We start from the raw sequence: 16,670 nt of genomic DNA, 5'->3' as shown, positions 1-16,670 counted from the left end.
ATAGAAGAGTGAAATGAGTAAGTGTAGATTCATCTTATCATTTGACGTAGATATGATTGATTTCTAGATTTCAAGGGATTTGAAGAAAATCTTTGTAATAATATTTGATTCTCCGGTAACAAAAGGAATTAGGATCCGCTTTAAATGCGATGGTCCATTTTAATTGTTCCGTCAGAGATTTTCTTATAAATTCACCTCCTTCGTTTTCTTACAACTCACACCTTCTGTTGATGCATTTTATACAAGTCCCTAGACATCTACCCACGTCCATTGCAGGTACAACAGTTTACAGGCCACCATGATTGTTCGTTATTATCCTATCCGTGTTTGTATGTGGTTACAGCAACTGCAGGAACGAGATTTGGATGTTTGACTATGTTAGACTTAGTCAGACGTCCGAGTAAAGCCTCACTCGTACGGCTGATAGGCTCATATGCACGGTTGATACTGAGCTAAGTCACAATTACAACCTAAATGAGAAGACACGAGTGAGTGATCACCCGTACTGCTGATGAAGCCAACTCGTATGTGTGATGGATGAATCATACGGGTGAGTCAACAGCAGGGGTACATAAAGTCTTATGTTCTTCATTTTAGGTTAAGCCTCTCATTTATTACACACACTCAGATCTGGTGAGCTCCTCCGATTCTCTCTCAACCCAAATCACCCAGGTAGTGAATAATAGCTCTAGGTGTTGATCTAATCACACTTGATTTAGTTATGGTATGACTAAATTAATCCCAAAAAGCTTAACCTATTTACTAGAGGGTTTGATTCACTTATTTCGTCATTGTATGAGTTAAATCTGTTAATTTCTAAGTTCCTAGTCATGTTTGATCACCGTCTATTCTTTCCCCCTCAACTCATATTTTAAAGTGTTCATCAATATGCTCCATCCAGTTCTGATTCTCGATATACTTATAACTTTCATATCGGTCATTCTTTTTTTTCATCTACCGCCGGAAGAATCTATTTACTTCTACTATACTCTTGGGTTTATAGTGTTTCTAGTTCTCCCGTGTCTTTATATTGATATATGCATCGATATATATGGTTTATAATTTTTGGTTTGTCGTTGGGCTTTATATCTTCCCTTATATTTCAAAGTCTCTATTTCTATCTTCTATAATCATTGTCATCCATAGTTAATGCTCTCTTTTATTTGCTGCAATTTATACCCCAATTTCTATTTCGGAGTTTTGTCCTTTCGTTTCTTCTTCTTGCGATTAAGCACCGCTTGTAATGGTCCAGAATTCACAGATATAAATTTCGGAATGAACATTGTTAATGTTCTAGGAAGAAAATTGTGATGGCACGATCTTGACTTGTCAAATTACTAGAATACCTTGGAAAAGGCTGAATCATCAAGAAATATTTTCTTGATATTTTAGAGGTTAAATAGAATACAAGAGTCGTATAACATGGCACATGATGATGTTATGATCTGTGAATCATCACGTTCCATTTAGAAACTCATCATGAATTACTGTAATATAATCACGTTGATCAAGTGTCATTATATTATACTAACTCATGCTTCAGTTTCCAACACTACTTCAAAAACATTCATATTTTAAACTCAAAGGTTTACAGAGTATAGGAACTAAATAGTTTCCTTTTTGATGTAATACAGATAGCGCAAAGAGATAAATGATTCCAGATAAGAATAGTTATGGAAATATCTTCAGAAATATGGAGGATATTTATAATGAAAGATACGATGATATCTTAGAATTTCTAATATAAGAGGATGATGAAGAATATTGTCTGTAAGGGTTTAGTGTCAGGAGCAAGGTATTCGTTAATGACTTCAGCAGACACTGAATCATTTGGATTCTTTGAAGGCAGGTTCAGTCTTTGTGATTTGTCCACAGCCTCCTTCATACTTTGCTCAATCCGTTTTCCAGTTCCAAAACTTCTCTATTTCTGAGCTTTGTTAATACACTAATCTTTATCATCAAACTTTTTACTGCTAAGGTTGTTTACAGTTTTTGTTGCTTCATCAGCATTTCGAGAACTAGTTCGCAGTTCAGAGTGTTTTTCAGAAACTTCACATTCGAAGTATGTAAGCCTTGGAAATAGACGTTATGTATAACTGTTGGCGTCAACATGCTGTGAGATTTCAAAATACTGATTGCTAATTCCCAATGATTCGTATGGCAATTCTCGTTACAAAAGGCAGATGAGTAAATGATGAGGTTTCGATAAATATAAAGATTCTTCGGAATGCCCAAGACCAGTGAAGTTGTTGGTAACTTTATTGCTAATGTGGTGGAATATGAAAGGTTCTCCGGTAACAAAAGGGTAATCACATACATCAAAATTATGATAAGGCTACTCCGAATGAAAAAATCGAAGTTGTCTTGCTGGAGCTGTGATATAATTTGCTACTTTGCAAAGGAATTGCAAGGTTATTTTTTGCTAATAAATGCCAAAAGATCTGACACAGATATGTGTTGAATTATGACTTTGGTTTCGAGAGCTTTTTAAGTACATAACTGTGGGTAATATGTGGTTGGATCATCATCTTGATTGCTCATTATTTGAAGTGTCTTCAGAGATTTTCGAAGGGTTTGAACACAGATTGTAATTGTTTGTATACATTTGATGTTCTAACACACTTTTGAAGTCAAAGTATAGCTTTGAAAGATGTAGGAATCTAAAAGTGATGGTACCGGTTATATCTCGAATTGAATTCTGAAATTTTAAAATCAGAATATGTAATTGGGTTTGAATGAGTATGGTTGTTTTGATTTCTATGAAAGAATGTATATTATTGTGAAAGTAGGAAGTATAATTGATAATTTGCTTAATCTGATTCGAAGAATGTAACATATTAATTGTGAATTTATATATATCTCTCGGGTATTACCTACCCGTTAAAAATTTTTCACAATTAATATTTTGTACATAAGAATTTTATTACAGTCTTTATGAAAATATATATGTATATATTCTCCTCAGATGTAACATAGATTTTAATGAGTTAATACTAAATTAAACTCATTCGATTTACGGTTGGAACTAGAATTGAATAATTCCTTGAAGGCTTTAGAGGTTACATAAGTATTTCTTCAATAATATTGAAATTATGAATCAATACTTCGTTATTTGTTGAGATGTGATGTTGGTTTTCGTTAAATTCTTGTGAACTTCGCAAAGTACGAATGATGTTATCTGAAAAGTTTCGGTTACATCAATGATGAAGTGTAAAATCAAATATATACTTGATTTATTAGGAATTGGAATTTGTTGAATTGAGACAGAGATTGTAGTTAACGATGGTTAAGTCGCGGGCGAGGGACGTACATTATTGCGTATTTGTAATATGAATTAACCGAGTAGTTAAGATTCACACACAATAGCTTAGCACGGAAAGATTTATTTTTTATTTCAAAATATATATATATAAAATATATATATAATTTCTTCAGAGGGAATGAGTTAATTCTTCATAACTTGTTGATACAATATACACGTTATTGATTCGTAATGATGTCTACAGTGATTCTTGAACTGACGGAGTTTGTGATATTATAGGTGTTGTTGATTCTGATGTTGACTGTACTGACGATGCTGGTGACGTTGAGGTACTGTTGATGCTGTTGGTAAAACAAGTTTAACTTGTTAATCACACACCATTTTTGTCAGGGTTTCTACTCTTCCTTCTATCATTTTTGTTCGCTTAACTGATTTATGGTTAGTGCTAGATTAGATAATCTCTAAGACTTTAGAGATTATATAATCGCCGCGGAATGTTTCTCCAATGAAGTTATGAATTAATGCTTCGTCAGTTATTGTTATTGGTACTCCTTGGTATCTATGGTGCGTATGACGTTGATGCTAGTGGGACAGATTGTGAAGTTGAGGTTTACAACGCGGTTGTGGTTGGAGGTGGTAATGGTACTGTTGGCATTGATGATGGTGGTACTGGTTATGCTGCTGGTGCTGCTGCTGGTGTTTGTAATCTCTGCACCATATTCTCCAAAGCCACTACCCGAGCGCGAAGTTCGTTGAGTTCTTCTATTATTCCAGGATGATTGTCGGTCGGAACGAGAGGATAAATAAAATCTAGAATTTGATGTAGTATATAATCGTAACGAGATACCCTGGAAATGAGAGAGAAAATGGTGTCTCGAACAGGTTCGCCGGTAAGTGCTTCAGGTTCTTCGCCAAGAGGGCAATGTGGTGGATGGAAAGGATCGCCTTCTTCTTGTTTCCAATGATTGAGGAGGCTACGAACCCATCCCCAATTCATCCAAAATAGGTGATGACTGATTGGGTGATCCATTTCGGTCACACTGCTTTCGGAGCTTGAGTGAGATTCCATTTCGGAATCCGAGTGACTTGAACTGATGACAAATTCCATTTCGTACGATTGGATAAAGGATTTTCGATATAAAATGATTTTTCGGCTATCGAGTGGTATTCTATTTACATAGGATATCTATATATAGAGATCAAAATATTTCATAGATTACGGAGGAATTTGCGGGATATGTCAGGCAAAGTTTAAAGTAACAGATACGATAAGATATGATTTAGCATATACGCTAAGATATGAATTTTGTCTATACACTATTCATGCAATTAATGTAGCAAGACGTGTCTAGACTAATAATAATAAGAAGGTAATGTCCTATGGATGATAAGTAGATGATTTCCGACTAGAAATGATAAGCAAAACTTTTGACATGCAGACACGGTCGAAGTCCAGACTCACTAATGCATCCTAACGACTTATCAGTTAGACACACTAATGCAGACCTGATTCGCTAAGACCACTGCTCTGATACCAACTGAAAGGACCCGTTCATATACATTATAAACGATTCATAATAGTTGATTACATTGCGAGGTATTTGACCTCTATATGATACATTTTACAAACATTGCATTCGTTTTTAAAAGACAGTCTTTCTTTACATCAAAAATTGACAGACATGCATACCATTTCATAATATCCACTATCCAACTATAAATTGATTTAATAATAATCTTTGATGAACTCAATGACTCGAATGCAACGTTCTTCGAAATATGCTATGAAAGACTCCAAGTAATATCTTTAAAATGAGCAAATGCACAGCGGAAGATTTCTTTAACACCTGAGAATAAACATGCTTTAAAGTGTCAACCAAAAGGTTGGTGAGTTCATTAGTTTATCATAATCATTTATTTCCATCATTTTAATAGACCACAAGAATTTCATTTCCAGTTCTCATAAATATACGTCCCATGCATAGAGACAAAAAATAATCATTCATATGGTGAACACCTGGTAACCGACATTAACTAGATACATATAAGAATATCCCCTATCATTCCGGGATCCTTCTTCGGACATGATATAAATTTCGAAGTACTAAAGCATCCGGTACTTTGGATGGGGTTTGTTAGGCCCAATAGATCTATCTTTAGGATTCGCGTCAATTAGGGTGTCTGTTCCCTAATTCTTAGATTACCAGACTTTAATAAAAAGGGGCATATTCGATTTCGATAATTCAACCATAGAATGTAGTTTCAATTACTTGTGTCTATTTCGTCAAACATTTATAAAAGTGCATGTATTCTCAGTCCCAAAAATATAAAGGGTAAAAAGGCAAATGAAACTCACCATACTGTATTTCGTAGTAAAAATACATATAACGTCATTGAACAAGTGCAAGGTTGGTCTCGGATTCACGAACCTAAATTAATTATATATATTTATGTGTTGGTCAATATTTGTCTAACAAATTAGGTCAAGTCATAGTGTACCACAATCCTAATGCTCGAGACTAATATGCAAAAGTCAACAAAAGTAAATTTGACTCAAAATAATTTCCAAAAATCTATACATGATTAATATATAGTTTAAATATCGTCGTTTTATATTTTTAAATATTTTTAAAAGATTTATTAGAGTAAATAATATAATTTATTTATTAATAAATAAAATTTTATATTATATTTATATAATAAAATATACTTTTATATATATTAAGTAATAAAATTTATAGGGTTCATTTAATATTATAAAGATAATATGATAGGTATTATTAAAGTAAGTTATTACACGTAGTAAAATATGTTTGTATCAAATATTTATTTGATAAAATAATATCTATAATGATAGTAAGTAAAAGTTGTATTATTTTGTAATAATAATTATTATTATAAAAATATCAATATTTATAATTACTAAGATGACATTATGATAAAACGATAATTCTAATTTTGATAACTTTAATATTTACGATAATTTTTAATATTATCTTTAAAATAATAATTCTATTTAAAATAATAATAATAATGATATTTTATAGTAACAATGACATTTCTATTAAAATGATAATTTTTGTTAAAATGATAGTTTTAATACTAACGATAATTTTAATAATAATAGTAACGATAAAAATAATAAGAACGATAATTTTATCTAAATCAATATCTTATAATATTTTAATTTTATCATGATACTCTTACCCATTATTTCCTAATCGTTTCATTTAATTGCTTTTAATCGTCTTTTATATCGTGTTCGTAATAATGATAATAATAGTAATCAAAATAATTAGGTGTTACAAATATTTGTTTTAATTACACTAATAATAATAATGATAGTTACTATAACATTATTAACGATAATACTAATAATTATCTTAATGATAATATAGTAATAATAATATTAACAATAACAATAATCATTTTTAAATAATGATATATATATTAATAATGATAATAATAATAATAATACCAATAATAATAATAATTGGATAATAATAATAATACTAATTATAACTTTAACGATAATAACGATAGTAATAATAAAAAAAATAACAATTTTTTAATGATAAATCCTTTTATTGATAAAGATAATAATAATAATAATAATAAGATAAAACTAGAACGACGATAATAACGACGATAATAATAATCATTTTTAATAATAATACAAAAATTCGATGGACTATAACTTCAAATCCGTTCATCGAAATCATTCGATATCTAAATGAAAAGTTCTTAATTTTTCGCTAGCTTTCCAATGACATACATATCTTATACCTTATCTCAGTCGCATATATAACTAATTCAGGATTCAACATAACCTAACTAAAGGCAATATCAAAAGTACAAACATGCATAATTCTATATACTCGAGCACTAGTCAGGGATACACTATTAGTATGTAAAAGTTAAATTATGAGTACTCACGTATCAATATTGAGATTCAATATTGCAGAAAAGGTACGTAGATGCAACGGAGATGATAAACACTATATTGACCTCACGAGCATACCCATGAACCATACCCAATCACCTCCATAGCTATAACCCATAATTTCCTTAATCCAATCCCACTCGAAAAACAATTTCGAAATCACTCGGACAGCACTCTGACGTAATATTTTATGTATACTAATAATATCTTGAAATAATACGGAGTAAATATATATATGTAAATCGATTGAGAGAGTTTAGAGAAAAATATTTTCAAGTTTCTATGAAATAATGAAACCTATTGAATTCTATTTATAATAGATTTTTGAATTATTAAAGTGAATTATTAAAGTATGAATTATTAAAGTGAATTATTAAAGTATGAATTATTAAAGTAAATTATTAAAGTATAAATTATTAAAGTGAATTATTAAAGTATGAATTATTAAAGTGAATTATTAAAGTATGAATTATTAAAGTGAATTATTAAAGTTAAAGTAAAGTAAAAATAAAGTAAAGGTAAAGTTTAAGTATAGTAAAAGTATAAAACTATGTACGTATAATACGCGTATAAATATATATAATATTAATTTAAATCGTTATATATATTTAATAAAATAAAATATAAATATCGTTATCATTATCATACTGGTTAAGTAATGAGTTGTCAAAAGTGGTTCTAGATATTTATAAAAGTTATATACGTTTTAATAATAAAGTTCTTTTTAAACTGAAAACGTTTTTGTACGTTTGAAACTAAATCAAATAAATATAATAATTTTGTTTTCCAAAACTAAATATATTTTTAAGAATCATTTTGTTTAAAGGTTAAAATAATGGAAATCGTTATATCATAAAATGTTTTAGAAAAGTAGAATCATATATATTCATAATAGGTTTCAAGTTTTTAAATTACAGTTTGTTGGTGAAGCATGAGATAAAGTTCAAAGGTTAAATAAACGTATGAAATCATCTTAATGAAAAATGTCGAGTTACTTAACTTGTCGATATCCAACATCTAAGTTATTTACACTTCACGTTCTTACTTATAAATCACTTTACCATTTTCCGAATGTTGTCAAAAAGAATAGATTTCTTAAATCACAGTGGACCTCATAACATAGACCCGTAATCATATCATAATGTATCTGATAAATCAATCATTTGATATTATCTTCTAATTCCATCGATAAACATATTGAAAGAAATACGTTCATGTAAAGTATTATACGTTTAATACTTTATTAATATTCTCAATTTATAATATATATATACATATATATACATATTTATTTATATATAACGGTTCGTGAATCGTCAGAATTTGGTCGAGGTTATAATGAATGTATGAACACAATTTAAAATTCTTGAGATTTAACTTAACAAACTTTGCTTATCGTGTCGGAATAATATAAAGATAAAGTTTAAATTTGGTTGGAAATTTCCGGGTTTTCACAAAAAATCAATAACTTTTCATTTAGATATCGAATAGTTTCGATGAACGGATTAAAAGATATGATCAACTGAATTATGATTGACGTTAATTGAAATTGCTTTTGAATCTGCAATTAAGATTTAAACAACTTGTTTACGAGATTGATAAAGTAAACTTTTAAATATTACCAACCGAGTAAATGAATCCTTATATAAGGTACGTCTCGTTTGTTGAACTATTGTCAAAATTGACTATTTGAAACAACATTGGATAACTTTTGTATGTCGATCTCGAGCATTAGGATTGTGATACACTATGACCTGACCTAGCTTGATAGACATTTATTGACCAACATATGTTCTCTAGGTTGAGATCTACGATTATTTAATATTTCGAGTTTCGATCACATTACGATGAACAACTTTATGTGCTGCTAAGGTGAGTTTCAATGCTCCCTTTTTAATTGCTTTTGCAATATATATTTTTGGGCTGAGAATACATGCAATTTATTTTAAACGCAATGGATACAAGTACATACTTAATTCTACACTGAGTTTGAACCGAAAATCCCTTAGCTTTGGTAACTAGTAGCTGCCAGTACATAGGATATGGACTGATGGGCGCGAATAACAGTATATGGATCCATAGGGCTTGACATCCCCGTCCGAGCTAGAGCGATAGCCTTTTAACGGACGTGTGTTATTTGAGTTTAGGACACGTTGGTTTGCGTGTATTAAAACGAATGGTGTATTTATCATTATAACGTTAAAGCTTAGTTACCGGGGTGCTCTGTTACGTAGAATCTATTGATAAACGTTTCTGGATGAAACAACTGAAATCTTGTGATCCACTTTATATACAGATTACGCGAAACACTAAAACTATGAACTCACCAACCTTTGTGTTGACACTTGTTAGCATGTTTATTCTCAGGTTCCCTAGAACTCACCAACCTTTGTGTTGACACTAAAACTATCGATGAATGACGCGTTCGTCCATATGGATTTGGAGCGATCGTCACATGATGAAACTTCCGGGGAAAGTCAAACAAGAAGTTGCACCATAACAGTTCAGCTGGGTATACAACATGTGCCGATGTGAAATGCTTGGAATGTGATATTCTAAATGTTATACTCTTTATGATGGAGTATGATAATTTTTTTTAGAATTATGATTGTTTGTGAAGACAATGATTGTCAGGTCTTGACAATGTTCGATGAGGATGCAAGTTTTGTCTTTTGAGAGACAATGTCAGCGGCATGAAGATGAGGATCTTGAAGTTATCATCAAGGAAGAATCTACATCAGTTATCCTTGCAATATGGAAGCATGGTTTTCTTCTTTCATCCAAAAAGTGGAGATTTGTTGGTTATATTTTGACTAAAATAATTGATAATGTTCTTTGCCCCACATTGGTAGATGGAAGAAATGTTCGGTGAACTCTTTGAGTATGAAATGAGTTTTGTCCCACATTGATAGATGAAAGAAAGTGTGGGTGACATACTTGGATATAAAAGGAGGTCATTGACATACTTTCAACTTGCACAAATCAATACACTTTAAGCATTTGATTATTTCTTTTTTCTCACCATTGTTTGAGAGTTGTATTAGTTAAATACTTTGGAGTGTGTATTTGGCTTAAAAGAGTCGTCTATGTCATTGTAATAATTTGTAATGAGTGTTGATGAACGTACTCCCAAGGCCCACCTACTATTACCTCATGTACACACATATCACATCCATGCACCCATCTAAAATCACTTACATTTTTTATTTATTTTAATATATATATATATATATATATATATATATATATATATATATATATATATATATATATATATATATATATATATATATATATTGGTAGGATCGAGGGAGAAGTAACCAATCGGGGGGAAGCGGGGGGAAGCAATTTTTTTTTCGTTTTTTAAAAAACTTTGTTCACGAACATTATAGATTGGATGAAAATATGAGCATTTAGTACAATCACATTTTGTGTGTGTAATTGCTCGTGTACATGGTAATCACTTTGTAAAAGTGGATTTGGCAGGAGATTATCCGGTACTTCCAACTCACCCGCAATGGAATTACTATAAATATGACGCCGAATGGGAACGTCCTTATAAAACTCAACAAGATGTGTATCTTCAACTTAGACGTTCCAATTAAGAATCTTCTTCTGTATATCTTTCTGATTAAAAAAATAAATATAATATTATTTGTTATTATTAATTGTTTGTAATACAAAATAAATGTAATAAATGTAATCTTCTCCGTCTCATATTAGTTGTCTCCAAGCAAAAACACACAATTTAAGAAAATGTAATAAAAGTGGTGTACTTTATGTTTACTTTCTAGTTTTACGCAAACTTATTCTTTATCCTTTAATTCTACCATATACATTAAGGATATAACAGAACTTAATCTTCTTATTTTTTTTTCTATTTATGGAAGTGGACAATTAAAAACACTGTACCTTTTTGTTAACTTTCCAGTCTTACCCTTTATTTTTTACCTATTTTTGTCCTACATGAATAAAGTAGGGGCACCAAAAAATTTTATCAAATTACTCTTATCTATTTATGAAAGTAGACAATTAATTTGGGGCATCCCAAAATGAAATACTGAACTATAGATTTGGAACGGATATAATATACATTACTATTATTAGTATATTATATACATACGAATCATTATCTTATCTTATATTATAAAAAAGAAAAAAGAAAAAAAAAAGATACTTGATATTAGATTGAAGTGACTGTTGCAGCCTTTGATGGGTGAAAGGGATGGGCATGGGGTAGGGAGTATACCCATATCGTGCCTTTGTAATACAGTGTATTTATCTCTTTAGAGTTCCGTAGTTTTTCTCCCGTTTTAAAGTTTTCTCGTTAAATTCTTGTATTATGGATTGTTCTTATTTTTTTACTGTTATTGTTGGACTAAGTGGTGGGAATTAGTGAGACCGTAATTTCTCAACACTAAGTAGGACTCGAACCCTCAATTTCAAAGCTGTAAGAGTGACCTCGATATCGCTAAGTCATTGACTGAGTCGGTATAAATCGAATTTATGCTTGTTGAATTCAAATGTATGCTTAAACTCGGTATAAATCGAATTTATGCTGTAATTTGTTTGATGATCTGATTGATCTCAAAAGAAATTAAATACGGAGCACACTTCGTAAAAAAAAAAAAAAAAAAAACGCTGGGGTTGACGTGAAAACGACAAGCCCGATGGCCGCCTTTTGTGGTCCTTATTGTGTTAGCACCTCAATAATCTACGTGGAACCGACAAAATATATCAAATCGATATGTTTATTTCACACCTGAGGTTATTCGTTTATAATCTATAATCTATAATCTATAATTTATTATATAATATAATTATGTTTTCCAGAAGTTATTAATATTCAATTATTTGAATGAAAGTTAAGTTGTTACCTACAAAGAGCACACTCATGCAAACATGGTAACGACTAACGGGTGACCGTTGACTTCTATTTAGGCATCTATTTTTAATGACTTAAAAGCAGTCAAATGAATTATTCTCTAAATATCACTGATTTTTCTAAGTTTTTATTTCAATTTTAACTTTAAATATTTTTATTATGTATAAAATATGAGATAAATTATACAAATGAATTAACATCATATGTGTTTTCATTAATATAACTTTTATCAACAATTATATAATATAAAAAAAAAATGTACAACAAAATTTAAATTTTTGTCTTCAAAAAGTTAATAGCGAACGAACACGTATAATTGAACATATGGGGTATTATGTGAGAATTTTCAAACAACATCATCTAGGATCGTTGTTAAGATGCATAAAAATCTTGTACAATTCAATAATCGTCAAATTAATCGCTATACACAAGTCTTTTATACACCTTATTAATAACAGCTCCAAGATATGCCCTAAATATTGCAAGTTTACGCCACTCACTATAACGTTACTAAGATTTATAATCAAAAACCATAATACACACATATCTACATAGAAACGAAAAAATGATCTTAAAGTGAATTTTTTTATTCGTAATATATAATCATATACTCATGTCATAAACCATTTGTATTATATAGATAGTGAAGTGATCCTCAATCTTTATTCATTAATGTCACTTTTAGTTATATAATTTTTGAGTATATAAATTAATCAGGGAAGTTTTACAACCTAGTAATCTCTCATTAGATATTACTCTTTCCGTCAAAATTCAATAATCATGTTTTGACTTTTCTTCTTATTATTTTAAATAATTTTTTTATGTTATATAATACTTACTTATTGATGAAAGTTATATCAAATGAAAATATACATATACATAAAATTTATTTTATTTATATAAATTTCATTAAGTATTATATAACAAGAAATAGTTATAGTTATTTAAAGTTAAAGTGAAAATAAAAGGTTAAATCATGACTATTGAATTAAGAAGGATGGAGTATAAGTTCCTATTCAATATATACAAACTACTCCGTATATGTTTTTGTTAAATATTAAAAAAAGCATAATCCTTATTGGGCTTGCATACTATAGTGATTTGTATATACGGGTTAATAGTGGGTTATCATAGCCCAACTGTAAATAAGGCCACCACCATAGCCCAACTGTAAATAAGGCCACCGTAGCGGTGGTACACGTCACGTAAGTACAAATTGGGCGTCGGATATAGATATAAAATAATTGCTACGGAGTAGTAAATTAGTAGTCCTGTTGTGTTCGTATCCAATTTCATGACTCTTTGTTCAGTGTTATCAGGGTTTTGATTCTTGATCAAATAATTCGATTCAAATCTGTACTGAATTTCAGTAATTCGGGTAAAGAAATGGGTCGGGTATTTATGGTTGAATTAGAAGGAAGGACTTACCAATGCAAGCTTTGCAGAACAAATTTAGTTCTTGCTGAAAATGTTGTCTCCCGGGTAATAATTTCAGTATAACTTTCGTTTAATTTGGGCTTAGGCCTGTTTTGTTAATATTTGATTCACATTTTGAAAAAATAAAAATAAACAATGAACATAAACGTATTAAAAAATAAAATAAAATTAATAGTGTTTTTTCTGGATGAAAATCTTTGAACAAGAAACTATAACTGTAAGGGGTTTAAATGAGTAAATTTACCAATTTTGAACTTGAAAATGCAAATTTTGGTTTTCATTTTTAAGAAAGTTTCAATTTGTAGAAGTTGCATAGTTTTTGACAAAATTTTCATGCTAATATATGTATATGTTTTTTCATTGAATCAGACGTTTTATTGCAGACGAGGAAAAGCTTACCTGTTTAGCAATGTGTAAGTTGTTCATACCTCATACAATATTCATTCACTATGATGCTTGATTAGTAATTTATGCGAATTTTCATTTTATTTTTATAGCTTGTATGTATATGTATATATATTGTGTATATATGCCCCAAAGAAGCTAGTATAATTTTGGTTTGAAAAGTGAGCAAATCAGTAGTTGCGAAATTCAGCTAATATATATCGAAATTAGTATAAGCATTATGTAACTCAATCCATTAGCCTTGCACAATAGTCCAAACATACCCCGCGATGGTAGACGAGTCGTTGGGGGACATGCAACATAAAACTGGTGCCATGTGTTCAATCTTAAGCTGATGCCCCATGTCTCTTTAACCACGAGTTACATTATTGCCATTTTTTAGGCCAACATTAGTATAATTCTTCAGGGGTCACTATATTTCAAGCATTTTGTTTTAGGGTGAACGTTACAGCTGGACCTGTTCAAGAGAGGATGATGTTATCTGGATTGCATACCGTTACAGATATATATTGCGTATGCTGTGGACAAAGTGTTGGCTGGAAATACGTAAGCTCCCTCGGCCCTAGTTCCTATGTTCATATTTGTTGAATTTCTTCTTCTTTTTGTGTTAAATGGGACGAGCCGACAAATGTATTATTCAAAAAAGGAATTATTTACAAAATCTTTAGGCATACCTAATCAGGATTTAATGGATTTCCCTACCATATACAAAACCTACTGATTTGGACAAGTATTTATTTGGTGAATTTCTGCAGTGATTACACAGTTTTATAATATGATATCAACAAATTTTAACATCAATTAAATGCGTAAAATGCACTGCGTATCACCCATATTGCCGCGGAAATCTTTCTTTTATAATATGTTGAGAGTTGGCTCTCTTACTCTTATGTGAGTAGAGTGTTAAAAGATTAACGATTTCACGTGGGATGATTATTTATAATAACAGGAGACCGCACATGAACAATCTCAGAAGTATAAAGAAGGAAAGTTTGTTCTTGAGAGGTATGCAGGTTTTTTTTTTTTTTTTTTTGCTTTTACTTGATCCCATGTTTATGTTATAAATCGTACATGTTCTTGTGTTGGACAGAGGAAGAATAATTGATGGAGCTGGTTCAGAATTTTACTTAGATACTCGTCCGAGTTCAACTGATGCTGAAGAAGCCTAAAGCTTACTTTTTTCGCCTTAGACGTATTATGTATGTTGCATATGTAAAGAATAAATTGTGTAAATTAACCTAAAGATGGTTCTGTGTGGATTAATTAATAGAGCTTATAATAAGAGTAAAAGTCGGATTGTTGAATATTTACTGGGTTTATTTGCCATCTTTTCTTTTTAGTGCTGCAATGTTTTCTCATTACTTTCAAGTTTCAACTTATAAGCATAGTAAAATGTATAGTTGACCCAAACAGAAGTGTTTCCTTACAAGTGATGCAATCTTTGCCCAAAGATCTACTGTTCAGTTTTTCGCTACCACTTGCCTACTTTAACTAGTGCATAAGATCGAGCTCATTAAATGTGCATAAGATCGTGCTGTGTGTTCAACGTTAATATGTTCATCGTACATGACTGCACGGGTGACTGACCAACATGCATAAGGGTCCATTTTTATTTTTCCGGGACCTTCTCAATTGTTGAGACGGCCCTGACCATTTGAAACCGAAATTTCCCGAGTTCTTGGCCGAATTGGCCGATTTCTGCAACACTGCATACATTTTGTCATGCAGTACCAATTTATTTTTTGGACACTTTTACCCTTAGGTTGAATAAAAAAAAGGGTAAAATCGACCCTCTAGCGACCCCACACAGACCGGTCCCAGGGCTAATATGTGAAAGGAAAATCGCATAACACATGCTTAAAGGGACATGAGTCAAGGATTGAACCCATGACCACCACTAAGCTACCATCGTGGGGACCCCTTAGGCTGAATAAGGAGGTGTGATATATCATATATCATATATGGCAATTAAAAGATAGATAAAAATGTCCAAAAAATTATTTGGTGGTGTTACTGGGGTAAGTGATGTTAATATCACTTCCAATATTGAATACGGAGTACTCCGTATATTTTTCTATAAATAAATACGTAGTAATATAATATGAATCTATCTATCTATACATCTATCTATCTATACATTATTATAACACACTTCATATAATGTATGATTAGATGCGTATGAGGTATTGAAAACATTAGTATCGTAAACGTTATTATTGATTATTGAATACAATTACAATACAACAATCAGTTGTTCCAATTCAATGTCGCAAAGTTTCTTAAACATATAGTGATACGTTTATGAGCCCGTCTGTTAAAATATTTAAATATCATACTTTGTATTTAGTATAGATATTTGATTATTTATTTAAATTAAGTTATATACCTAATTTTATTTAAGGTTTATTCATTTATTTTCCGTACATTTTACACACACATTTGTGTTATGGAGTATAATTTATGTTTACTATGTTTTATATGTATACCTGCTAATTGTCAGATTTAATATTTAAGTAATTGTATTGTACTTAGAATATGATTAAACAATATTATGATGACTCGAAAAATTTCGACTTATTTAAACCAATTCTCTATACGATTTATTATTTTGACACGTTAAACAAAGTCTGTTAGATTGAGTCTCAAAATTTTAGAACTGTTTCATATATACAATTACCTTTGATTACTCTCGACGATTCATGAACAATTATATGTATGTATGTATGTATGTATGTATG

General features: G+C 30.5%; 1 protein-coding gene across 1 annotated transcript; it reads left to right on the top strand.

The window, feature by feature from the left end:
• Positions 1 to 13,353: 13,353 nt before the first annotated feature.
• On the top strand, positions 13,354 to 15,221 carry LOC139852871 (protein yippee-like At5g53940). Its single transcript, XM_071842211.1, has 5 exons — positions 13,354 to 13,572; positions 13,897 to 13,940; positions 14,370 to 14,478; positions 14,882 to 14,937; positions 15,023 to 15,221. The coding sequence occupies exons 1-5, from the start codon at positions 13,477 to 13,479 to the stop codon at positions 15,099 to 15,101; spliced, it is 384 nt and encodes a 127-aa protein (XP_071698312.1). The 5' UTR covers positions 13,354 to 13,476; the 3' UTR covers positions 15,102 to 15,221.
• The last annotated feature ends 1,449 nt before the right edge of the window (positions 15,222 to 16,670 follow it).

This window comes from Rutidosis leptorrhynchoides, chromosome 6, assembly GCF_046630445.1.
Source record: "Rutidosis leptorrhynchoides isolate AG116_Rl617_1_P2 chromosome 6, CSIRO_AGI_Rlap_v1, whole genome shotgun sequence".
Taxonomy (NCBI): Eukaryota; Viridiplantae; Streptophyta; class Magnoliopsida; order Asterales; family Asteraceae; genus Rutidosis; species Rutidosis leptorrhynchoides.
This window is presented reverse-complemented; position numbering and strand designations above follow the sequence as displayed.